General features: G+C 38.0%; 2 protein-coding genes across 2 annotated transcripts; one reads left to right on the top strand and one right to left on the bottom strand.

Annotated features, from left to right (window-relative positions):
• Positions 1-687: 687 nt before the first annotated feature.
• On the top strand, positions 688-19,491 carry CCT2 (chaperonin containing TCP1 subunit 2). Its single transcript, XM_036251760.1, has 16 exons — positions 688-790; positions 1,715-1,789; positions 1,888-1,953; positions 2,628-2,739; positions 3,254-3,330; positions 3,453-3,565; positions 4,424-4,626; positions 6,916-7,016; positions 7,216-7,343; positions 9,302-9,405; positions 13,143-13,262; positions 13,647-13,775; positions 13,962-14,065; positions 14,290-14,389; positions 15,469-15,610; positions 19,215-19,491. Exons 1-16 carry the CDS (start codon positions 788-790, stop codon positions 19,243-19,245), a joined length of 1,608 nt encoding a protein of 535 aa, XP_036107653.1. The 5' UTR covers positions 688-787; the 3' UTR covers positions 19,246-19,491.
• Positions 19,492-25,642: 6,151 nt separating this feature from the next.
• Positions 25,643-26,620, bottom strand: LRRC10 (leucine rich repeat containing 10). Its single transcript, XM_036253053.1, has one exon. The coding sequence runs from the start codon at positions 26,618-26,620 to the stop codon at positions 25,784-25,786; it is 837 nt and encodes a 278-aa protein (XP_036108946.1). The 3' UTR covers positions 25,643-25,783.
• Between the last annotated feature and the right edge of the window lie 330 nt (positions 26,621-26,950).

Below are 26,950 nucleotides of genomic sequence, written 5' to 3'. Positions count from 1 at the left end.
AATACTTCGGTTGCAGTCTGTCCCCGCCCCATTGGGGCCATGTGGATGGCAGCCACTTGAGTGTCCCTCTCACATGGATGTTTCTCTTTCTTCCTCCCTCTCCTCCTCCCGCTCTATCTGAAGATAAATGCAAAAATGTCCTTGGGTGAGGATAAAATAAATTCAGTAAAAGGAATGTAAGTCTTCCTCTGTAACATTCAATAAATAATATGAAAATAACAATTAAAATATTACTTAGGAATTTGATGGAAAGTATCCCCCCCCCCAAGAAACAAAGCCAAAAAAGTCGAGAGTGATGGCCTCTGGGGAGAGGAAGGGATGGGGCTGGTGAATTATGTTCTTCATTACTAGTATATAACACTTTAACGTGTATACATGTGGAACTTTAAATCAAAATTTTAAAGATTAAATTTAAGAAAAACGTGTGAGCAGGAATCCCAATACCATGGCAAGCCCAGAGCGCAGCGTCTCTTTTGTTCTTGGGGCTTCTACAGCCATCCGCCTCGCCCCACGCGAAATGTCAGACCCACCCCTCTCCCCTCCGGAGCCGTTGGTGCCACAGGGGGCGGGGCGCGAGCCGAGGCCCCGCCCCCCCGTGCGATGAGCTGCTTTTACGACCCGCGGGGCTCCCTTCCCTTCCCCTGCGAGCGGCGCTGGGCAGGAGCGGCTTGCGGGCCGAGGCTCCGCCCCTGCGGCAGAGCGTGTGGCGTCACATCCGGCTTCTCGTCCCTCTGATCCCGGGTGTGAGCTGTGAGGGAGTAGCGTGAGTGGCCGAGTCTTCGGAACCATGGTGAGCCTGGCCCTCCTGGGCCTGTCCCGCCATACCCCGCCATACCCCGCCATACCCCGCCATACCCCGCCGTGCCCTCCGCCCCCCTAGCCCCCTCTTGTCCTCGCAGCGCCGCAGGCTTCCTGTGTCTGCCCCCTGGAGCCGCCGCACATGGCGCGGGCCGCGGCGTGTGGCCTGCGCCCCTCCCGCCGGTGAAGCCCTTCTTCTGGGCCAGGGATTGGGGTGGGTCTCCGAGCCCGCGTCTAGTTCTGACACGGGCTCTCCTGTCTCACAACTTTGAGGCCCCGGGCACCTCAAGCAAAGAAATTTCTAGTGCCCGGGGCGGGTCGGCGAGGCAGGCCCCGCCTTCCTCGGGCGGAGCCTGGAGCGGCCGGGTCGGGTGGAGACAGGGCCGCTGCGTTGCCTCCTGTCTGGCGGTTGTTCCGCTAGTGGCCTAAACCCCGGCCTGACTTACCCTTAGACTGAAATCATCTTTCCTCTTGCTATTCTTAACAGTCAATCTCTTTAGTGTATAATTTTTATTCCTTGAGCACTTGTAGATCCAGAATGCAAGGTCGCCTTCTTTATACATCTTTTAGAAGTCCCTCCTCCCCCTTAAATAAATGACTGCCCGATAAACAATTTCATTTGTTTGAAAAAGTACACTACGTATTCTGTAAATTAATTTTTTCTTATCTACCTACTTGTAAGTCTAATGGAAGACATCTAAATATATGTATTAAAATATATTGTCATTCAGGTGGGTACTAGACTTATCCCAGGGATCACGTTCTTATTATATAAATGTTTATCCACTGTGCTGGACACCTGAAACTAATATAAAATAATATTGAATGTCAACTCTAATTGAAAAGTAAAAGATGACATTTAAAAATGTTTTAAAGGATATTGGTATTCAAACTGGTTCTTGATTTTTCTTTTTAGGCGTCCCTTTCCCTTGCACCTGTCAACATCTTCAAGGCTGGAGCTGATGAAGAGAGAGCAGAGACAGCTCGTCTGGTAAACTTTGTTTCCCTTATTCTTTTAAAGATACAGTTGTACTTTTACAACTTCAAGACTCGAACTGATTTTGACAATCTCTTTGCTTTTTACTCCAGTCTTCCTTTATCGGGGCCATTGCTATTGGAGACTTGGTAAAGAGCACCTTGGGACCCAAAGGCATGGTGAGAAAAAAAGGAAATCTCTATTTTTTTTTTATATTGTTTTAGAACCCTTAGTGGCAGTATACACAATAAATAACATACTTTTTAAATGCTTTTTTATTTTTGAAACTCTTAATTATACAGGTGTGACATGGATATGTTCTCCTTACTGAAAATCTAAACAGTACCCGTATTGTTGAAGTCTCATTCACTCCCACTCCCTTCCTAGTGACAGCTACTATTACCTTTAGGATGTAAATCTTCTCAAAATTTTTGTTCATTTATGTGTATCTTACATATTATGTATATTCTTATATATTTGTAAGATAATACTTTGTTTTATCATAGATATTATTTATATGTAACTTCTCTGCAGTTTGCTTCGTTAACATTCTGCCTCTAAGTGTCAAATTAGTTTTACGTTTATGACTCAATTAAGTGACACTTAGTTTGTTTCCATTGTTTTGGCTATTATAGTGCTGAAACAATGTTGTTCATGTCTCCCTTGTTCTAGTGTTTTTAGGGATAGATACCAAGATTTGCTTGTGGAGTGTATGCACTTAAAAAATTTGAATGGATGCTGCCAAATACAGGATATTTACCCATTAACAGTATATGAGGATATTGATTGACCTGTGCATTGTTCAAGATGTACTTAGATCCTAACTTGAGCCAAATATGTATGTTCCTTTTAGGACAAAATTCTGTTAAGCAGTGGACGAGATGCCTCCCTTATGGTGACCAATGATGGTGCAACTATTCTTAAAAACATTGGAGTTGATAATCCAGCAGCTAAAGTTCTGGTTGGTGAGTCTGAAGATGATAGTGTTTTGTTAACATTTTGAAACATCGTTTTTTTTTAACTTTTATTTATTGATTTCAGAGGAAGAGAGCGAGAACATTGATTTGTTGTTTCACTTATTTATGCATTCATTGGTTGATGCTTGTATGTGCCTTGACCAGGGATTGAACCTGCAACCTTGTTATATAGGGATGGCGCTCTAACCAAGTGAGCTACCTAGCCAGAGCTTGAAACAAAATTTAAATAGGCTGTGTTGACTAACTGTACTTTCGATGAACTGTTTTCCACTTTTTAATTATTGCCATTATTAAAATAAAAGCTTCTGGAGTGCCATTTATTATTGATGGTAAAAGTATTGCATTTTAGACTGAAAAGTTACAAAGAATTTGTCAGGTGAGGGAACCTAAAGTAAGATTTGGATTGTAGTGGGTATATTTGGAGGATTAGGTAGGCTACAGAGAAGTCATTTAAGAGGCACAATCAAATATAAGTGAGTTAATGACTAACTTTTTTTTCTAGATATGTCAAGAGTTCAGGATGATGAAGTTGGTGATGGCACTACCTCTGTTACTGTTTTAGCAGCAGAATTACTAAGGGTAAGACTATGAGCAATTTCAACTTCATTTTATTAGTTGTGTTTGCTTCTGTGGTTTTAAATGTCAGAAATAATGAAGTCCTTGCATCCTACATTTTAACAAGTATTTTCCACTATTAATAGGAAGCAGAATCTTTAATTGCAAGAAAGATTCATCCACAGACCATCATTGCGGGTTGGAGAGAAGCCACAAAGGCAGCAAGACAAGCTCTGTTGAATTCTGCAGTCGATCATGGGTTGGTATACCAAAACATTACTGTTTTAAACATTTGACATTCTGTCCAAAGAATGATCAATGCACAAAGGCTAGAGAACAAGAAAAACATATACAAAAATGATACTGCTGCTTCATCCCGCCCCAACCAAAAAACCCACGTTACCCTCCAGAGAAACCCACAAAAGTTAAAGTTTGGGTTTTCATTTTTTTGCCTAGATAATCACAATAAGTAAAACAAGTAGTAGCATTGTGTAGAGGGATATTAGCCTCTTTAACGAAGTTGAATAACAACCACATAATCTGGATGTCAGTATTTTCTATATTTTTAATTGAGGAATGCATTTGATTATATTACTTTAGTATAATTTACCTATCTGTAGTTGGAGATTAGTGTTTTGACAGTGTTTAGCTTTATGTTGTGATGAACTTGTTACAGAAAAATATTTCAAGAAGTATTGCTGGGTTCAAAGATAATGTGTGTGCTTTAAGTTGTTTTTATTTACATTATAAGTAATCCAGAAAAATACTGATTAATTTGCACTTCTCTGTATAATAGTGCCTGTTTCTTAATGTTCTTGACGGTGTTTGGTATGCTTTTGTCTGCTTGGGCTTTTTTTTTTTAGTAGTTTGCCAGTTTGGTGGGGAATACAGTATTCTTTAATTTGCAATTCTTGCTTATTGGTGAGGTTTAATTCTTACCATGTTAACCCTGACTGGTTGGGGTGAAATTATTGACAGACATGTATCTGAATAAGTTTTGAAGAGTAAAATAGGGCTGCTATCTTTGAAGAAATATTTAAGAATGAAGAAGCAAATACAAGCATTTCATTTGAAGAAAGTCATGAGGTTTTTTTTTTTTTGTTTGGTTGTTTTGTAGTTCTGATGAAGTTAAATTTCGCCAAGATTTAATGAATATTGCGGGAACAACGTTATCCTCCAAACTTCTTACTCATCACAAAGATCACTTTACTAAGTTAGCTGTTGAAGCTGTTCTCAGATTGAAAGGCTCTGGTAATCTGGAGGCAATCCATGTCATCAAGAAGCTCGGAGGAAGTCTGGCAGATTCCTATTTAGATGAAGGTATGTATGTATGTATGTTGAATGTGGGAAAACGACCTTTTTTTTTTTTTATAAATAAATTTTTTTTTCTTTATTGAATTTTAGAGAGAGAGGAAGGGAGAAGGGGAGAGAGATATAAACATTGATGAATGATAACATCTTTTGGCCACCTCCTGCGTGCCCTCCACTGGGGATTAGGCCCACAACCTAGGCATGTGCCCTGACAGGGAATCGAACTGGCGACCTCTTGGTGCATGGGTCGACAACCGGTGACCCACACTGGCTGGGCTGTAAATTTTTTCTTTTTTTATCCTCACCCGAGGACATTTTTCCATTTTTGTTCAGAGTGGAAGGAAGAGAGAGGGAGAGAGACATTGACGTGAAAGGGACGCATTGAGTGGCTGCCTCCCATACGACCCCAACCAGGGCCGGGGACAGACTGGAACCGAGGTACGTGCCCTTAGCGGGAACTGAATCCAGGCCTCTCTGGACTGGGGGCCGATGCTCTAACTGCTGAGCCAAACCGGCCAGGGCTATAAATATGTTTTCATTGATTTTTTAGAGAGAGAGGAAGGGAGAGAGATAGAAACCCTATCTTTAAGGACAAAAATATTGCATCCATTTTTGTCATTTTAATCCATTGTTGAATTGACAGTGTCCTTCATCTTCTCACACCATACCAGCATTTCTTTGATAATATCTACATTTTACTTTATATCATGAAGATATTTTTGGTCTCTAGTAAAGAGAAATTACAGTTTTCTTTTACTAGAAGTCAGCTGTTTTCAAATGGTACTTTTTTCAGAATTACATGTGTTCTCCTGGAGGGGTCTGGGTTGAGTCAAATCATTTAGTTGGCAGGTGTTGAAGATACAGTTCTTGATATTCTCAGAGAGTGATAAATGAGTCTTAGCAACTGCTGTGTCCCTAGTACTGGTGTATTTTGTTCATAGGAATTTTCCAAGTACCTTTACATTGTGTTTGTTTTATAAGATGGCCTATAGAAGGTGGTATAGGGATTCTCTTCTATAGAGAAGACAAAAAAATAAGTTGTGCTTTACAATTTCTGCTTTACCAGTGATTTAGAGTCCAGGTGTTGCTGTACATCATTTGTATCTTCCAAGGGAGTAACAGTTATAAAAACATTCTTGGTTGAATTTATGTTCATGAGCTCTAGCATTTTTAATAGGGGCTGGTGGTAGGAAAAGATAAAACAAGGATAGCTACCATTCTTTTAATTTCTGTTCTGTGCCAGGCATTCTAATAGGAATTTTACTTAAAATCTTATTCCTTATGATATTGATCCAGTGAGTGAGAATTAGATTCAACTTAATAGAGCATAAAATCCAAGATGATGACGACTTAATAAGGTAAAATTTACGTATGTTTCTAAAAGAAACCTGAAGAGAGAGGCAATACTATGCTTGTATGATAGTATTGAATCAGCAGGGCCCTACACTGGTAACTAATATCTATGTCACTGGTTATATTCCTGTTTTCCAGATGAGTAAGGTTGAATAAGTTGTCCAAGTTTGCAGACAGGGACATGATTGGGGCTTTGTTTGTCAGACTCCATTGTCCATAGCTTTTTCATTTTATCACCAGCCTCAGTTCTTTACAAATCTCAGTCATTTCTAATAATACCTTGTGTATCTAAATTTTCACAGCTTGTTTTCTCTTGTGTTGGTTTTAAGCTAGTAATAGTGGACTTAATACTTTTTTTTTTTTATCCTCACCCGAGGACATTTTCCCATTTTTTTGTTCAGGTAGAGTGGGAGGGAGAGAGAGGAACAGAGAGAGAGAGAGAAACATTGATGTGAAAGGAACACATCGAGTGGCTGCCACCCGCACGACCGACCAGGGCTGGGGACAACCTGCAACCAAGGTACGCGCCCTTAGCGGGAACCGAACCCGGGTCTCTCAGGACCGCAGGTCGACACTCTAACCACTGAGCCAAACCAGCCAGGGCTGGACTTAATACTTTTACATTGCAACTCACATCGGTGTGTATGTAATAGACCGTGTATCTGATAAAAGTTTTAAAGTACTATGTTTACTCTTAATATTTTTGCTGTGCTCTAAAATTTTTCTTATATATATTGTTTTTTAAATGACCTACTAAATTGATTTTTGTGATCACTGTTCTAATGGAGTCCTTTATAGGATGTAGGAGCTTAGACTTAGTCTAACTATTAAAGTCTTAAATTAGACTTAAATGCATTCTTTGAAAGTAATTTGATTATGCATACAACTTTGTAAAAATTAACTCAACTGTAAAGTATTTAATACAATACCACCCTTACATTGTAGGCTTTCTGTTGGATAAAAAAATTGGAGTAAATCAACCAAAGCGAATTGAAAATGCTAAAATTCTTATTGCAAATACTGGTATGGATACAGACAAAATAAAGGTATGTTTACATTTTTTGAAACTAGTGCTAGCTGCTATAAACTCGGGCTGGGAATACGTTGCACTAAAAAGTTTAGAATATACATGAATATATACACACATGCATATATTTTTTGGTGTATTTACATAAAAATGTTTACATATGCTATGGGACTCTGAAGAGTAATGAAAGTGATGCTGTTTTTCTGCTTTCTTTTTAGATATTTGGTTCCCGTGTAAGAGTCGATTCTACAGCAAAGGTTGCTGAAATAGAACATGCAGAAAAGGAAAAAATGAAGGAGAAAGTTGAACGTATTCTTAAGCATGGGATAAATTGCTTTATTAACAGGTCTGCCTATTTTTGTGCTAACAATATTTGTAATGATCTAAGAAAGGATTTTTTTCTAAAAAGGCTTATGAAAATACCTTATATTGAATTAGCGATTTATTTAGGAACTGCTGTTTTTTTCAAATATAAACATAATTGTACAGTAAAGCATTTGCATTACAATGATTTTAGTGATATTTTGTGATTATACTTTACTAAACCTTTTTATGTTAAAAAGAACAGTTTCTGATTTGGCTCTTATGTTACTAGTTTTGGCTATAATATACACATGTTTGGAGGAGAATTAATTTTTTTAAGTGATCGGAGTCTGAAGTAGCAAAATGCTAATAGCATAGAAATAAAACAAGAATGAGATGAAAATATTAAGAATATTTAGGACTTTTAATTTGTATGAACAAAAATATATGTAAACCTTTCTTAATTATTCTTAACCGTCAGTAATTAAGGCTTTTATAGATTGTTTTGAATGGGGAAAATACCATAAGAAACATCACGTTTTAGTGAAATGGCTGCAGAGATAAATTTTAATGAAAAATAATTGTTTTAGGCCAGATGTTTTGGGCTTTTTAAAAGTAAGTTTCTAAACTTCTATGTGACCTGTGACTCTGATAAGACATTTTGCCTAACAGTGCATTATACTAATTATAATTGGGCAAACATCTTTACAAACTTTTTTTTTTTTTTTAATCCTCACCTGAGGCCATTTTTCCGTTTTTTGTAGATAGAGTGTGGGAGGGAGAGAGGAAGAGAGAGAGAGAAACATCGACGTGAAAGGGACACATCAAGTGGTTGCCTCCTGCACGACCAACCAGGGCCAGGGACAAACTGCAACCGAGGTACATGGCCTTAGTTGGAACTGAACCGGGGTCTCTGGACCTCAGGCCGATGCTCTAACCGCTGAGCCAAACTGGCCAGGGCTCTTTACAGACTTTTAACAGATGTTCTTTTTACTCTTGTTGTAAAAGTAACATATGCTCATTTTGGAAAATAGAAAAGGATAAACAATCTAGGGTTTTATTTCAGGGATTCTTTCCTTTACTAAGTTGACTTTTTTTTTTGGTACGTGCTCCTAGTGGGAACCGAACTCAGGACTCTGGTCCACAGGCTGACGCTCCAACTGCTGAGCCAAACTGGCCAGGGCCTAAGTTGACATTTGTGTGTATGTTTGTGGTGTTCTAGTTTCAGTTTTTCACTTAGTGGTGATCATGTGCTGTGAACTTATAACTTACTTTTTAAATCTAGCAGTAGATATTTTTACTTAAAATTGCAAATTTTTTATAATTTGTAAATTGTGATTTATACAAACACACTCCTAGTGGACATTGGGTCACTGGCAAATTTTGTTATTCTGTATAAAAATTCTTACAAACAAACGTCTTCATTACATGTTTTTATATCTAATTTTCTTATAGATTATCAGGAGTGGAATTAAAGCTTATGAATATTGACATGCTTTTGTTGCATTACTGTTAAATTGTTTTCTAGGTTATACCACCAATAGCGATATTTTAAAAACATCTTTTTTTAATACTAGCAGGGATGCACTAGTGTTATAAATTATTGTATAGGTAAGAAATGGTGTCTTTTTATTTTTTTTAATCCTTATCTGAGGACATTTTTGCATCTATCTTCAGATAGAGTGGGAGGGAGAGAGGGAGGAAGAGAGAGAGAGAGAAACATTGATGTGAGAGAGACACATCAAGTGATCGTCACCCACACGACCCCAACCAGGGCTGGGGACAAACTGCAACTGAGGTATGTGCCCTTTGTGGCAACCAAACCTGGGACTCTCGGGTCCGCAGGCTGACGCTCTAACCGTTGAGCCAAACTGGCCAGGACAGAAATGGTATGTTCTAATTTGCATTTCTTTGATTACTGTTGCAGTAACAGTTTTTTCTTTTTGGTCTAATGTATTTTATCTTGTGAAGTGACAATATATTTATGTATTTTATTTTTAGGCAGTTAATTTATAATTATCCTGAACAGCTCTTTGGTGCTGCTGGAGTTATGGCTATTGAACATGCAGATTTTGCTGGTGTGGAACGCCTGGCTCTTGTCACAGGTATGGGCCAATTTCTAACAAACATAATAATCACTCGTGGATTTATTGAGTTTTAGTACAGTTGATCTTGAGCAACAGAGGGTGCATTAGGGGTGCCAACTCCCAGCCCTGGGCAGTCTCAAAAATCCACATATAACTTGACCGCAAAAATTTAATAGTCTGCCCTTCCCACCCAATTGTGATGGAAAAAGTTGACCCTTGAAGATGATAGGTTTGAACTGCATGGGCTCAGTTTTTTAAGCCCACTCATAAGTAGACCCATGCTGTTCAAACCCATGTTGTTCAAGGATCAACTGTATATGTAACTCTTCGGAGACTAGAGAAATCGTTTTAAGGAATTTAGAATCTAAACAGTTATTCTGAAATCTGATTTACACTTTCTGGATATCTTTAGTTACATTATTTTTAATATACTAAATTATATGCCAGGTTTCTTTTTTTTGTATTGTTTTTAAGATACATACTGCATTATTTCTCACAAACCCACAGAACCACTATTCTAAACATGAAGTCTATATAAACTGGAGCTTTAAGAAAAGGATTTTACATTTTACCTGGTTTATTCACTCATTTATTTCTAGTGCTGAGTGAGTAGTTTAATGTGTTGTGTCTGGTATGGTACTAGAGTTATGATAGAATCTTTACTAAACATTTAATGATCTGCCGGAGAGTGGGTCAAGGACTTAAACATTGTTTTGTTATTTTTAAAACATTTCTGAGTGTTGTCCTGTGGACTGAGAGGTCCAGGTTTGATTCCTGGTCTGCCCGGGTTTCAGGCTCAATCCTCAGTAGGGGATGTGCAGGAGGCAGCTGATCAATGTGCCTCTCTCACATCGATGTTTCTGTATCTCCCTTCCTCTCTCTAAAATATCAATAAAAACATATTTAAAAAAATAAGTTTGAAGCAGTTCATCAATGTATGATGAAAAGTTAGTATACTCCAACACCCTTCAGAAGAAGTATGAGTTGTATTAATCCCAGTTGTGTAACAATAGAAATTATGTTTACAGATAAAGTATGTCTAAATAAAAATGACATAGAGTGCAATTTATTTACTTTTTATTGTGGTAATGTTTTTTTAATTAACCTCTAATTAGCCTTGGAAAAACTAAGTATTAAAAACCTTCTTTTAATTTTCATGTCCTTAAAAATGAATGAATGGTTTGGAAAGTTGGTCTGGGATCTGGCGATGAGAATTGAGGAGATTGGGGTTTGGGATGCAAAGCCACTGGTAATGTTTCTTATTTTTTATTTTTTTTACTTTTTTATTAGAAAGAGGAAGGGAGAGAGAGAGAGAAACATTGATCAGCTGCCTCCTGCACTCCCCCTGCTGGGGATGGAGCCTGAAACCTGGGCTTGCACCCTGACCAGGGAATCAAACCAGGACCTACCTCAGTCCATGGGATGATGCTTAATCCACTGAGCCACACCAGCTGAGTGGGAATGTTGAATTCAGTTTGGAGCCACCAAGAGTATTAGAAGAAATTAAAGGATACTCATTAATGTAGAGAGTAGAATTGGTCTTATCTCGGAATTACTTCTTAAGCCATTTTTAATCATCTGAGAAGCATAATCTTCTGATCTAAAAAGAGACTTTTTTCTTATTACTTTGAAGTGGATTTACCTACACTCTGATTAAGGTTCTTTAAAAGCCATGGCATACTTGAATCTTACGGTGATAAAACTTAAGATGCTCATATATTTATGTAATTCTTCCTTCAATGCAACAAAATTAAAGACATAAGAAATGTGTATGATAGCACATTCATGGGATAAACTGATGTCATAAGGACTTGATGCATGAAATTGCCACATATACTCAAGAAAATTGACTGCACCAATCACACCAACTGAAGTTGATTACATGGTGCCTCCCATCCTGTCAGCCTATGTGTGTCAAGTTGTGTGAAATTGATTCTTGCAAATATCAAGAAATACCTTGTAAGCAGATGTGGATGGATGGGTGGGTATAGGATAAGTGAAAATTCTCAAAAGGTAAATTAGTCTCACATTTTGGATATGATGTCCCACATATCTATTGGATCTCAAGTCTAGAAAACAAAGTCTCAGGAATTTGCCAAGCAAAAAGAACTTCAGCTATACAGATGAATATAAATTACTAGAGTTTGGAAGACCAGAGTTCTTTTTATAAATTAATTATAAAATAAATGTAAAGCATCAATTATTCAGCATTTATATTGGGTAAGGAGTAGAAAAGGGATTGGTCGAAGATAGGGGGAATCTACTTTGTTAAAAGAGAGAGTAAAGAGTTAGAGAAAAGGATTTTAAAATGGAAATCTAACTTTTGCTTAATAACCAGGAAAGGAAATGGCTGACCCTTTCAGTTTATAGCATGGAAGATGGAGGAAAAATAGGAATAGAAATAAGACATAGGGAATAAAATGAACTTATTTAATCAATCCTTTACTTTTGTTAAATTTATTGGGGTGACATTGGTTAATAAAATTAAATAGGTATCAAGTGTACATTTCTATGATACATCAGCTGTAGATTGCATTGTGCCCACCACCCAGAGTCAAGTCTCCTTCTGTCACCATGTATTTGATCCCCTTTTCTATTTTCCCACTCCCCTTCCCTCTGGTAACAACCATACCGTTGTCTGTGTTTATGAATTGTTTTTCTTGTGTGTTCATTTGTTGCTTTCAGTTTTATGTCCCACATATGAATACAATCTTATTCTTGATTTTTTTTTTCCGACTTACTTCACTTAGCATGATATTTTCAAGATCCATCCATGTTGTTGCAGTGGCAGTATTCATCTTTTATTAGTGCTGAATAGTATTTCACTGTATACGTGTACCACCTCTTATTTATCCAGTCATCTACTGAGGGACACTTTGGTTGTTTGTTTCCATCTGTCACTGAATAATGCTGAATAAGGCTGAAATACAGTGTGAGCCTGTTTTCGTTAACTTCATTAGCCCACAAGATCTTTAGGAGCCGTCTTGGAATCTCACTGCTGTTTTCAGGTTCCGTCTTGTTGCCAAAATTGTCAAATGACCAAACTAAAACAGTTTAGCAGTGAGTTTGATGTCCATTATTGAGGGGAAAACAGTCTATGGATTGGGGGAGTACAGTGTCTAGTAAGCAGTGGAGTACTCTTTTTCAGACAGCTTACTTTTTTGACACCTCAGTTAAGTTTGCTCTGGGAAATTCTCAGTATACCATCACCCCTTTTCTAGGCATTACAGGGGCTTTCTGACATCTCAGTTATAGTGGTAATTAGCAGATATCAAGTGTATCTGTTGACATAATAGGACTAGTTAAATATTTTCATTTTTGTTTTGGAAAATTGAGTTATAAGATTACTGGTCTTCTAGACTGGATTCAGAAGAGAATTTGTATTTAAATTCAGACTTCAAGGTAAATGTTAAAGTTTCAATTTAACCTTTGGGAGGTGAGTAGTATACAGTATCTGCATATAGGTTTGAAGCCACTGCTTGGATTTGAGTCCCAGCTTTATTTGTTGAAGCTATGTGACCTTGGATAAGAAAGTAAACATCTTTTTGCCTTAATTTTATTATTTCTAAATGATAGTAATGGAACCTATCTTATCTGAGTTGTTAAGACTAATCAGCCAATTCATACGAGGTGCATTAAAGAGTGGTTGGCATATAATAAGAAATCAACTTTTAGAAATGTTATCTGTTTGTTACTACTTGTTTAAAAAAACAAGTTTGAACCTGTTGTGCATTTAATTATATTTGTGTTCATAGGTGGTGAAATTGCCTCTACCTTTGATCACCCAGAACTAGTGAAGCTTGGAAGTTGCAAACTTATTGAGGAAGTCATGATTGGAGAAGATAAACTCATTCACTTTTCTGGGGTAGCCCTTGGTGAGTGATCATGTAGATTCTGGTATAGGTTCCTAAATCTTTAATAGGCTCTGGTTAAGTGAAACAAACAGTTACATAGTTACTAGAATATGATGTGTTTTAATTCTTGTGAAGCATGGTATATGTTAATTTTAATCTCTTTTGAGGTCAGCCTTATATTAATTTTATCTTTGTGAACAGTGCATTTTCAACATAATTGTTTTTTACATAATTTATAACTGTTATGAACATGAATTGTTAGCGAAGGGAATGTAACAATGGAAGAATGTCAGCTTTCAAAATAAAGTAATATAACCAATACCTACATAAATGATAGAAGGCAAATTTTTATGTTTTATAATTAAGTGCTCATTGTGACATAAGAATATTATTTTTTAACATCAGGTGAGGCTTGCACTATTGTTCTTCGTGGTGCCACTCAACAAATTTTAGATGAAGCAGAAAGATCTTTGCATGATGCTCTTTGTGTTCTTGCTCAAACTGTGAAGGATTCGAGAACAGTTTATGGAGGAGGTAAAACATATTTTATTTCTTAAAGTATATTATAAATTTTCAGTGGTTTTAATGGTTCATATAGAAACTATATATTGCCTTTGCACTTAATTTTAAAATGCTTGACTTATCTAAGGGAAGTCGGTCATTTACTATCTTTCGAGACAACTAAGCATAATGGTATTTTACTGAATTTTTAATCCATAGGCTGTTCAGAGATGCTGATGGCTCATGCTGTGACACAGCTTGCCAGTAAAACACCAGGTAAAGAAGCTGTTGCAATGGAGTCTTATGCTAAAGCACTGAGAATGGTAAGTTCATTTGAACAGAAAATATTTTCTTGGCTTTAAGAAAAAGAACTAGTTGACAACACTTTTAAATTTGATTCTGGAGTTTATCCTCTTTATGGACAGTAATTAAAAGGAAGCAGATTTTACAGTGTTTCCAAATATGTAATTTTTAAAAGCTATTCTAGTTAGGCATAAGTGAATTATACTAGACTAGACAGTAACCATTTGTCATCTTCACTTTATAGTTGCCGACTATTATTGCTGACAATGCAGGCTATGACAGCGCGGATCTGGTGGCACAGCTCCGAGCTGCCCACAGTGAAGGCAAGACAACTTCGGGACTGGGTGAGAAATCAATTGGGACCTTGTAGTTGTTAAAACTAACTCTTTACCAAGTTCTTTACCTTTTTTCTGAAAACGAATTCTCATGATAACCATATAAAAGACTCCTGTGGCCCTTTTGTAAGCATTATATATTCTAGGAAAGTGTTTTACTTCATATTCTCGATACTGCCAAACTTTGTTACTTCATAAAGGGTATAAATCTAGTTGGAAGACTTGTAAGTAGTTTGTTAAATTACAACTACAGAATTTAATTTAAGTACATAAACTACTTATTATATCTGTTAAAATCACTGTCAACTCCTAATCTCACAGTATACTTATTCTGAGAACATTCTTGAGTGCAGATCTCTGATACATAGATAGAAGTGGCCAAAAAGGCAAATTTAATTCAGATTGAAAAATATCAAACTATTCAATCCTGTTACTAGACAAGAGAGAGCTGATGAATAATGATTTGAACACAGATGAAGTAGGATTCTCAAAAAACTAGATGACTTCTAAATTCTCTCTTCCAGTGCTTAAGAATTCATGGCAACTAGTGACGAGCGAATCTGTAAGGATTTTATATATATGTTGATGAAGATAGGTAATCTAATGTTTTGTATGTAATTTTTATTATTTGACATAGTTGCCCTCCATTACTACAAATAATCAGTAGTTGATGTTTTGATTTATTATTATTTTTTTTAATCCTCACCTGAGGACATTTTTTCATTTCTTGTTCAGACAGAGTGGGGGGGGGTGGGGAGAGAGAGAGAGAGAAAAACATCGACGTGAAAGGGACACATCGAGTGGCTGTCACCCGCACGACCCAACCAGGGCCAGGGACAAACTGCAACCTAAGTACGCGCCCTTAGCGGGAACCTAACCCAGGTCTCTCTGGACCGCAGGCCGACGCTCTCACTGCTGAGCCAAACTGGCCAGGACGATGTTTTGATTTTTTAAAAGGCTTTTCTTGAGTGATAGAGTTGAGTCATTAGGTGTTTTATTTTTATAACAGGATTAATTTCATTTGTAAGTCATTAGTGATGTTTTGATAATTGTTTAAACTGTATTTAGTAAATACTTTTTCTTTCCAGATATGAAGGAAGGTACTATTGGTGACATGGCAATACTGGGTATAACAGAAAGTTTCCAAGTGAAGCGACAAGTTCTTCTGAGTGCAGCTGAAGCAGCAGAGGTGATTCTGCGTGTGGACAACATCATCAAAGCAGCACCAAGGTATTGGAGCATTTTATGAAATATTAGAAAAATTATTAACATGGAAACAAAAAAATAGGTAGTTGCATATATTTAATAATGGTATTTGATAGAAAATGTAGCCATTTTTGCCTAGATAAAAGTATTATGCAAGTTGTTTAAAATAGTAATCACAGCTCTTAGATTTAAGCCAGAAAAGCTTAGCGGAACATCGTTTGGTGACACAGGGTAGCTCTCAGGATTGAAAGGGCACATAAAGAGCCAGGCTAGGAAAGGTCAAGAACCAGAGAGCTTAGGGGAAAGGTATGTGGTAATAAGAACTGATGTCTTTTTATCATAATGAGTCAGCTCTAGTCATTTTCTGTCCTGGTACACTTTTCCATATCGATATTCTTAAGCATATAATGATCAGAGTTCCATTCATGTTCCTACATCAGCAGCTTTTCTGAGGTGTCACATTCTTTTAAAAACTCATTCATGTAAAAGTAATTTTATTAAATGGCCCAGAAATCTTAACTTTTGAAAATTCAGTTAATAATTTTAATGGTTTTATTAATAGTTACCAAAACTATTTATTTTACCTGTTTGTGGTGGTTCGGGGAGAAGAGGAGATGGTGGCTTGGACCAGGGGATAGGAGTGAAGGTGGTGAAGAGTGGTTGATGAAAGATCTATATTTTGAAGGTAGAGCCAGTAGGATCTGATTATGGGTTGGATACAAGGTATGAGAGGAAAGGGAACTGTGGATAATTCAAAGTTTTTTGTAGGGAGAAATAAAGAGTTTCTGAGATGGGAGAGTCTTTGGGAGGGAAGAAGAGGATTTCAGTTTGGGATATTTGAGATGTCTTTTAATAATTGAATTGAGTAGTTGAGTCTGCACTTTGGGAGAGAAGTTGGAGCTGTAGTTTTTATTGTAGGAGTTATCAGCCTATATGTGGTATTAAATACATTAGACTGGTCTAGTCCCCAAGAGAGAATGTAGCTAAAAAAGGATAGCAGTTTTAAGGACTGAGCACTGGAGAATTCCATTTATAAGTTTGGAAAGATTCCCAGAGCAACCAGCAAAGGAATGTGAAGTATGGGTATGTATTTATATATTTTTTTATTAATCCTCACCCGAGGATAGTTTTTCATTGATTTTTTTTTTAGATAGAGTAAAAGGGAGGGAGGGAGAGAGAAGGAAACATTGATGTGAGAGAGAGACATCAATTGGTTGCCTCCTGCACAAACTGGACCAGGGCTGGGAATTGGCTACTCAGGCACATGTCCTTGACCGGGAATTGAACCTTCGACCCTTCTGTTTGTGAGCTGATGGTCCAACCGCTGAGCCACACCAGCCAGGGCTGGATAATTCTTTAAACTGGGTGATGGCTACATGAGAATTCATGATATAGTCTCTGCTTTTATATACATTTGAAATTTTCCATATTACAAAATTTTAAAGATTGGAGTGGTCAGGGCTGTTTCTGAGGTAGGAGGGAAAACCAAAGGAATATGTGTCCAGAAGCCAAGTGAAAAAGGGATTTATGGAGGAGGAGTGATCTGTCAAAATGATACAAATAGGCCCGGTCGCTGTGGCTCAGTGATTGAGGGTTGTCCCATGCACCAAGAGGTCACCAGTTCGATTCCCGGTCAGGGCACATGCCCAGGTTGTGGACCATATCCCCTGTGCGGGACATGCAGGAGGCGGCCAGTCAATGTTCTCGCTTATCGATGTTTCTCTCTCTCTCACTTCCTCTCTCTCTAAGTCAATAAAAATAAAATAAAAAATTTTTTAAATGATGCAAATAGGCCAAGTAAGATAAGGACTGAAAATTGACCCTAAAATTGGATTTAATAACAGAGGCCTTTGGTAATCTTGACAAGTTTTAGTGGAATGGAGGGGGGCAGAAAAAGAGGAAATAAAGACAGTTTATATAGCTTTTTGGGGGAGTCTTGTGAATGTGAGCAGAGCGGTGGGATAGTAGCTAGAGGAGGTATGGGTCTTTACTTTGAAAATCCGGTGTAAGTGGGAGCAGTTTCCAAGAGTGAGGAAATGATTGATGCAGAAGAGGAGAGTTGTCCACTAAGCAGCTAGGAGAGGGAATGGGAGATCAGAGAGCAAGAGTGGGACTTGGTTTTAGATAGAACAGGGAGTTCATCTGGAGAAGTAGGAACGCTACTAGAAAATTCTATCTTAAATGCACAAAGTTACAAATGACTTTTTATGTGCAGAACCCTGCAGTACTCATTTCATTGACTTCTATGAGTAACAGCTAGCTTAATACTATTAGAGGAAGGAAAGAATAGAAAATAGTGATTTGGATGTAGAGAGAATAGGTGAAATGCTATTTAAATCTACTTTGATGTGTAGTGGAAAGAGGACTGGAATGAAAAATCTAGAGATTCTCTGCTTCTGGTATTGGGAGGATAGGATAAGGAGGAGTACTTTCCTTACCAGTTTTCCATATTTTGAAATGGAAAATTGGTGAGGGAAAATGTTGACAGAAAGGTTTTTGGAAATAGTGCCACCAAGAATGGTTAAATGCAGTTATGATTTCTATTGTCTTTAAGCAGAATGATAGCAAAAGGAAACAGTTCTGTAAACTTCTCTGAGTTGGGGTAAAGGTTACATAGCCATACTCAGAAATCTTCACAATAATTCAGCTCCCTCAACCACCTTTGAAAAATACACTATAATACCTCACTTGATTTGGTAACACTGTTTTAGCAGGTTAGATGTCCATTAAATATATAAAAATTCCGATATACTGGGCTGTACTGGGCTGTGGACTTCCTTTCATACTAGTTAAGAATATCTAGGGGACTTGTTTTCCGGATCAGTGCCTTTTGACAGCTGCTTGATAACTTTCTGTATACACATCTTTTGGCATCTTTTAGTCATACTCCCATAAGCTACTGAGGTTGGAAGAGTTTATCTCTTTATATAATCCCAGTATGCTGTGCTCCTTGGGTCTGTTTTCATGCTTTTCTGCTTCTCTTAACTGTTATGTTTGCCTCTAGAAGCAGTGTTTCTCAAGCCCTAGCTCCTTGAACAGGCATTAAATACATAATTGCAGTAGTACCCCTACCGTGCCATCTTCCTGAGCCATTCATTATATGGTTAGCAGAATAAAAGTTTTAACAACTAAGATGCAAGAGGTACTATTGAGGAGTTAATTGATCCCATTATCACCTTACCTATTGGCATTTGTTTTGTTTTTTTGTTTGTTTAGAATGGTGATCCAGAGATTTTCATCTAGAGGCCTCAAAACCTTGTCATTTACAACTTCTGGTTAAGAGTAACAGTCTTTGACTAATTTAGTAAAATTCTATAACACATATTAGTTGAAAACATGAGTTAACCATTTTCTGGAAACTACATATTAGTCATCTTCTGGAAAATAAGTTGAGAACTGCTGAATTACTACAGGCCTTCATTTTTCACAGATTTTGTGTCCTTTTAGTAAAATGATAATTGAGATGTTATGAGGTTAGAGACATCTTGTAGAGGATTGGGTTATAATGGTCTTAATAAAAGTAGAATTCTAGCTATGATTGTATTTGATACAAACTCTTGGTTACAGTCATGTGTTTAATTTTCACTGTTGACTTTTTTCTTAAGTGTATGTTGTGTAATCCTTACAGGAAACGTGTTCCTGATCACCACCCTTGTTAAGCATTCCTATATGCTGTTATGCTCTGGACCAGTTCATAGCAAAGTTGTGTGAAAGACTTCGACTTCTTAAAGAAGACTCTGGAATCGAAATTTATCTGTGGTTCTTATATCCTTAGGTTTGGACATTTAGCTGACCTTTTATTTTAACTTGGGTCTAATTTATTTGCTGTTCATTTTCCATAAAATTCAGTTGACTTGAAAGTCCATTTCTTATACTATGCATCAAAATAAAAATTTGAATACTTAGGTCTTACCTTTTTTTAGTGATTTGTTACTTATTATAACTTAATGGGTATGATTGATTGCACTTTCAGTATAGAGTTGTTTCAACTTAACTACTGATTGACCTTAAACATTTATGAAATAGTTATCTTGATTAATATAAGTCCAAGTCAGATGTGATAAGCATACACCAATCTTTTGGTTCTGAGTTAGACACAACCTTTGTTAACTAACCATTTATTTTTTTTTAGTGAAAAGTACCATAGTATTTAGTACTCATTTAATTTTGTGTAGTCTAAGTACTTTCTCTTGTATAGAAAAATTTATGATGGTTTCTGTTAACTTTAACTTGGAAAGAGTCATTTTTAATGTTGGTTGTTGCAAGCTGCTGTAAGTATCTCTGATGCTTTATAAGGTAATGTTCTTTTAAAGAGGATGGATATTGTTAGACTTAAGCATTGTCGCTAGGGTTTTTGTTTTTGGCAAATGGATTCTAGAGAGAGAATGAGAATGGGTATGTACTGAGTTTAATGGTCAGTTTTGGTTTGGAGGTTATTTATGGAAGAATGCACAAGAAATGAGAAAACTCAGCAGTAGGTTACAAATTTTTACTGGGTATCTTTGATAGCATCATGGAAAGACATTTTATTTCCAGAAAGGAACAAACAGATTTTAAAAGAAACACTGAAAAACCAACCTTTTTTGTGTTTTTGTTTAAAAGCTTGTTTCAACATTTTAATACTGCTTTAAAAACTATTAAAACTAGAGAAATTTGGTTTTCTCTGTTGTGATACTAGTTTTTGTTCTTCAACATTTACGTAAAGAAGAAATTTGCTGAGATCATCAAAGATAATTATTTTTTTAACTGATTTTTTTTTTTTTAATTTACAGGAACATTACTAGCAGTACTGTTTGTTGGGTGACTTTTTAAAAGTACTTTATCACACATGATAATATTAGTTTACTTTCTACAGCTCAGGTGGAGCAGGTGAGCATATCATGACCAGAAAAACCTTCAGAGGTTTCACTGGGAGAGGTGGGTTTTAAACATCTCTCCAAGAAACCAGATAGTGTACTGTAGGATTTAATCAAAAAGTGTACTTAGTCACATTTTCTCCAAACATCTTATAAAGAATATACCAGTTAAAGTTCATCTAAATGGTAGAAACACGGGCGCTTAATTGTTATATCCAACAGTACACCCATGTCCCTTTCTTATTTTGAATTCATAATCTTGGAAGTCCAAGTGCCCAGGATTTTAAAATCTGTTCTGATAGCCTTCAGGGTTTGTTTTTATTTGAAGGAGAATGTGTGTGCTGGTTACTGTCTCTACAGCTCTCCTCAAGCCAGAATCCATTCTTGGGGCCTGCTTGGATGTCATGGGGCTTCTCCTTGATGACTGCCTCACAACTCTCTGTGGACTGGTTTCCTGTGGTTTAGCTTACGGAGGCACTGGCAGGATATGGGGAGAAGGAATCACTATTTTCTTAGTGTTTTTACTGTCTCTGGAAGTGGCTGCATTCCTACAAGACCTACCAATACTGTTGCTTCGTGAGGCAGCTCTTAGCTCTTACAGCTCTTGGCTCTTACTGGATTTGGTAACATTTCTGTTCCTTTTTCAGTTACCTGTACAAGTGATGGCAGCTGCTGCTGTTGCTCTTTTTTCTATGCCTCAGTATTACCACCTCAGTATTGGGTTTTTACCCCCCTTAATCCTATCTAGTAATAGTTCTTTGTTAAAGTCTCTTCATGTAAACTATATGGGGGTGAATTAATAGGACCCTGGTTGATAAAAGTCAGTAGAGTACTCTTTGTACAGCTTCTTTTCTAAAATCTGCCTCATCTTCTACCTATACTAGTGTATTAGAACATTCAGAGAACAGAAATGTAGAGGACTTAACCTTTTTAAAATTAGAATTACTAAAGAGCATTTCAGATTCTCAATGTGAGGAATGAAGCAAACCTGATTTTACAACTTCATTTTAAAATTGTAAAATTGTGAGCAGTATAGTACACGTGGATATTGAAAAGGTTGTTTGAATTGCCTTACATAAGACTCTGAGAATAGTACCATGCCTGTGCACTGGGTGCATGAGAAATCTCTAAAATTCAGGTAACTTGGAATTGTACTAGGCACTGGGGATTTAAAGATTTATCACCTGGCTTCCTGTTCTCCAGAAGTAGACAGTCTAGAAGGTAAAAACATATAAATTGAGTTGCTTTTCAATAGTATTAATATCCTTTCTATGGTAGTGAGATTATAAGATGCGTGCATTTTTTTTTTTTGGAGTGACAAAAGCCAGAAAGTAAAGTGTAGTCTCATGCCTCCTGCTTCTCAAGACACACAGGATTTAGTGCCAAGGAATAGTTCAAGTACAGCAGTTCCTCATAATACTCTTATTGATGCCATTTCATTATAATGTTGATAAGATGCCACAGGAACTTAACTCCTTTCTATATAAGCCTACAGTAAGATTGGTTTTATATGTTGTTTAAAGTCATAGAACCTATCAACAATGTTAAGTGAGGATTTACTGTACTTTGATTTTCTGATTGTACAATAATAGGGAAAAGTGCAAAGTATATTCATTTAGAAATTTAAAAATGAAATCTTTGGTAATTTTGTCTGTGCTTTCCTGTTTAGATAAACCAGAAGTATTTGAACACATTGCAGTTATATTTCTCATATTCAAGACTATAGATACTGTTGAAAATTTTATTAAAAATAAAACTTTTTTGTTTTGCATGTTTTTTTTCCTTTAGGCAAGGAATTATACTGATTTGTAGGGTAAATATAAGTGTTGTGATGCATGGCATAACAATAAAAGAACATGGTATGTAAATATTAACTGTCACCTGCCAGGCACTGTTCTGTGCACTTTATACACAGTAATTTGTGTAATCATTGTAGTAGCCTGAGAGGTAGAAATTTTACTGATGAGAAAACTGAGGTACACAGATAGTAACTGACCAGTAAATGGCAAACCTGGGATTGGAACTGAGGTAGTTTGAAGGCCGTGCTCTTAATCATCAAATTATACCACACTTTTGGTAAAATTTGAGTCTGGTTGATTTTTAGGACACAAGCCCACTTTTTTAAGAAAAATTTCTTTTAATTTTTTTTTTTTTTTTTATGTATAGAGAGAGAGAGGAAGGGAGAGGGAGAGAGAGAAACATCAATGAAAGAGAACATCAATTGGCCGCCTCCTGCATGTCCCCCACTGGAGATTTGGCCCACAGTCTGGGCGTGTACCCTGACCGGAAATTAAAACTAGTGACCTCTTGGTGCATGAGTCGATGCTCAGCCACTGAGCCATACTGGCTGGGCACAAGCTCACTTTTTAAGTGTGAGATTACAGTGATGTTACATTTTAGGACAAAAGAGAAAAAGAAAAAACATTTATTTCCATAAAATGCAAGTTAAAGATCTTAGTTGGCATTTGTATTTATGGAAGCTAAAATTCTGTGCTAACTTCTGAAAGAGATTGTCCTCTAATGTGTAACACTTTTAAGTTTCAGGACTTTTAAAATCATAAGTAAAATTTATTTGGTGCTTCAGCATTTTCCTCTTTTTCTATTTGTGTCTGAATTTCAAGAAAATGTCAGGGTAATGGAAATGTAAATATGCATTTATATAGTTACTATATATAATTGATTGAAACTATAGTACAGACATTTTGGACAGCTCAGCTGGTGTGGTTCAGTGGTGGAGCATCGACCCATGAACCAAGAGGTCACTGGTTCGATTCCCAGTTAAGGCACATGCCCAGTTGTGGGCCCAGTCCCCAATGTGGGGCATGCAGGAGACAGCCAGTCAATGTTCTCTCTCATTGATGTTATCTCTATTTCCCTCTCCCTTCCTCTCTAAAAAAAATATATGTATGTGTGTGTGTGTGTGTGTGTGTATATTTTTTTTTTTTTGGTACATGCCCCTAGCAGGAACCGAACCTGGGACTCTTTGGTCTTCAGGCTGACGCTCCAACCGCTGAGCCAGACCAGCCAGGGCTAAAAAAATATTTTAAAAAAACATTTTGGGCCCTGGCCAGTTTGGCTCAGCGGTTGGAGCGTCGGCCTGCGGTCCGGAGAGACCTGGGTTCGGTTCCCGCTAAGGGCACGTACTTCGGTTGCAGTTTGTCCCCGGCCCTGGTTGGTCGTGCGGTGGCAGCCACTCGATGTGTCCCTTTCACGTCGATGTTTCTCTCTCTCTCTCTCTCTCTCTCCCTCTCTCTCCCTCCCACTCTATCTGTACAAAAAATGGAAAAATATCCTCGGGTGAGGATAAAAACAAACAAACAAACAAAAAAAACATTTTGGACAGCAAAACCGTGAATTGTTAACCATATTGTTTGAGAAATGTTTATAGTGTATTTGTCTTGTTTATAATTTGACGTTTGATTCAGAACAGTTAGCTCATTATATGGGTACTCTATATTAGTCATGTGGCTTTACTTTGTTTTATGGCTTTAGCCTGTGACTACACTGGAAAATGTGGGCCTGGTAATCTTGGGAGGGGGAAGACAGGGTCAAAAGAAAGTCAAAGTGTAGTCCTGTACACCAAAAGGTTGCAGGTTTGATTCCGGGTCGGGATGCATACAGGAGGCAACCGATAAATGTTTCTCACATGGATGTTTTTTTTTTCTCTCTCTCCCTTCTTCTCTCTAGAAAACATATACTCAGGTGAGGATTGTTTAAAAAAAGTCAAAGCCAGCATCATAAGGCTGGCTATTGGCAGAAAATTTCTAGCATGAACTGAGTGTAGTTTAGTTTTAATCATTAGGAATGAGAAAATAGGCTAAAAATCCTAGCTGTATAACAGAAATTAGTAGTTTAATATTTGACAACCTATTACATTTAATTATTAAAGTCTAATGGGTTACAGATACTCTACAGACTAGGAAGTGACAATAGGAAGATTATAGTGATATGAAACTTCCTCTGGTTTAGCAAGAAATATTTGTGGTGGGAAAACATGAGATGCTTTTATAGCGAAAAACTGTTTTAATTGAGATGACACTTTTTGTGTCTTTGATTGCGGAAAAGGTTTAAAGCATTGTTATCAAATCCTGTTTACATAAAGGATTGTTATGAAATCAGCCATTGACAGCACTTTTTTTTCCAAATAGCAAAAGAAAATTTTACTTGAGCTTTTGTCCAACAGCAAGGAGTTAATTAAAATTGAGATACATTACTAAAACCAAGTCTCTGTATACATAGCAATGGAACACCTGCTCTGTGTTTCAAATTAATGAAATGACAAGTTTCTGTAAAGTTGATGTATTCATAGAAAGAAGGTCACAATTTAATTTCTAGGTGTATACACTGATCATCAAAAGGATCCTATCTACAAAACAATCAAGACAAAACAAATCAGAGATACTGACAGGCTAAAGGCTTATGCTTTCTCTGTACACCACAACCTGCAATTCAGATTTCCAAGTGTTTGTTTCAAGTGAACAGATTTCTCACTATTAACCTTGTACGATTCTGGAGACATTTTGCTCCATGGAGGGGAATTCAGTTCGGTTCTGGTTTGTTAATGTGAATGAACAGCAGGGCTCTGTTCCACAGAGGCAGCCAGCGTTACAACTAGGCTTGATTTGAAAGACCACTTGAGGTTGCACTTTCTAGGTGACTTCTAGCATTGTCAGTCATAGTAAACAGTTGAGAGTAGCCCTTGGGTCAAACCTTTTACAGGAAATGAGCTAAGTCAGCATAAACCACCTTCAAGTTTAAAGTGGCAATTGGGCTCCACCAGGAGGCATTCTCCATTGGGAGTCTTAACCAGCCTTCGCTAAACAGGTAAAAAGCTTAATCTTGAACCCTTGCAACAAGGTCTTTCTGTGAGTGACTGACTAGGTAGAAATGTACTTTTAAAGAGGCCTGAATTAGTAATATTTTCATACCGTTTGTGATCACCCATAGTAAGAAAATACATCGTGCAAAGGGCTGGAGACAGTCCTTTTAGATGAGTTCTATAACAAATACCTTATTCGAGCTCACAAGCCTCATGACCAGCCACTTCTGGAGAGTAGGAGGCCACAGTATCCCAGCCCTTCTTGGTCTTTACTGTTTCAAAATACCTGCTTAGACAGACTGTTTTTCTTGTGAGGAAGGCATACTTCCTGTAACACAACAACCATTTGGAAGAGATGTTTTCAGATGTTTCTTGGTGTGATCTAGGGATTTCATCTGGCTCCATCAGCCCTACTGGCAGAGATACCCCTAATGTCCCAGAGCAATCTTTTGTATTCTGCTGGAGAGGCCTCCAGAAGATCCTGGAGCTGTGTTCTTGGCATTGACCTACCACTGAAGCTCCTCAGGAATTGGTAGAAGGAAGTGGAGGAGGCGGGGCAGATGCCTGTGCCTCCTGGCTTTCCTCAGCCAAAGCATAGCGCCTGGCTTTTCTGTGGTTAGGCTCTGGTGTCTCCTCTGCCCATCTTCCCACACGACGCACACCTTTGGCCACCTTGGGTGCATTCCTGCAAGGATTGTGGTCATAGATAACCAGCTTCAGATTCGACAGGTGGGCCAGGCTGGGGAAGTAGCGGATGCTGTTCCGGTCCACATCAATCACCTCCAGGAAGGGCATGTGAAGCAGCACAGGGGGGAAGTCGGTCAGCTGGTTGCCTGAGAGCCAGATGGTCCTCAGCTCCCGGAGGTGCCGGAACTGCCCTGGTAGCAGGCGCAGGGCGTTAGAGCCAGCATGCAGAGTCTTAAGGAGACTGAGCTCACAGACCACATCTGGCAGCTGGGTGAGGCAGTTGGCTTCGACCCACAGAGTCCGGAGATTCTGGAGCAGGCTCAGTTCATTGGGGAGATCACAGAGTTTGTTGTTGCCCAGGTAGAGGATGCAGAGCTCTTTCAAAGTACACACCACCTGGGGCAGAGCCTTGAAGTTGTTGAAGTCCAGGGCCAGGATCTGCAAATTTTGTAGCTGCCCCAGCTCCAGAGGCAGGCTGCTGAGGTGGTTGTCACTCAGGTAGAGCTTGACTAGCTCCCGGAAGGAGCACACATGCACAGGGACGCGGCGCAGCTGGCTCCCACTCAAATCCACCATCTTGTCCAGCGGCATTTCCTGGAGGTCTCTGACCACGTAGTTCTGGCAGCGGTCAGCAGGAATGAAGGCCACCAGGGCCCTGATGATGTTCCCCATGCGGAGGCTGGAGGCATGTGAGCTCCAGCCCACCAACTGATGGGGTTGCTGCTGACTGCTCTGGGGTCTATCCTCCCCTCCCATTATAACCTGGGATGGCGTGACAACAGTTAGTCACGTCAACAGAGAAAAGTGCTTCTGATAGCAACTTGAGTGTTAGTGACAGGCCCAATAGACAGGCAAGGTCCAGGAAGCCAGGTCTGACTCACATACTTGCTTTGAATCCTTTAAACCCTAATCTCTTTTATCTACATTTTAAAAAATCTGTTTCAAACTGAAAATAGCTTCACTGTTTTTTTTTCTAGTGAAAAAACAGTGAGACATTACATA

The sequence above is a fragment of the Molossus molossus genome, unplaced genomic scaffold, assembly GCF_014108415.1.
Source record: "Molossus molossus isolate mMolMol1 unplaced genomic scaffold, mMolMol1.p scaffold_m16_p_10, whole genome shotgun sequence".
Classification (NCBI taxonomy): Eukaryota; Metazoa; Chordata; class Mammalia; order Chiroptera; family Molossidae; genus Molossus; species Molossus molossus.
The sequence above is the reverse complement of the archived record's forward strand: the minus strand, read 5'-3'. Positions and strand labels throughout refer to the sequence as shown.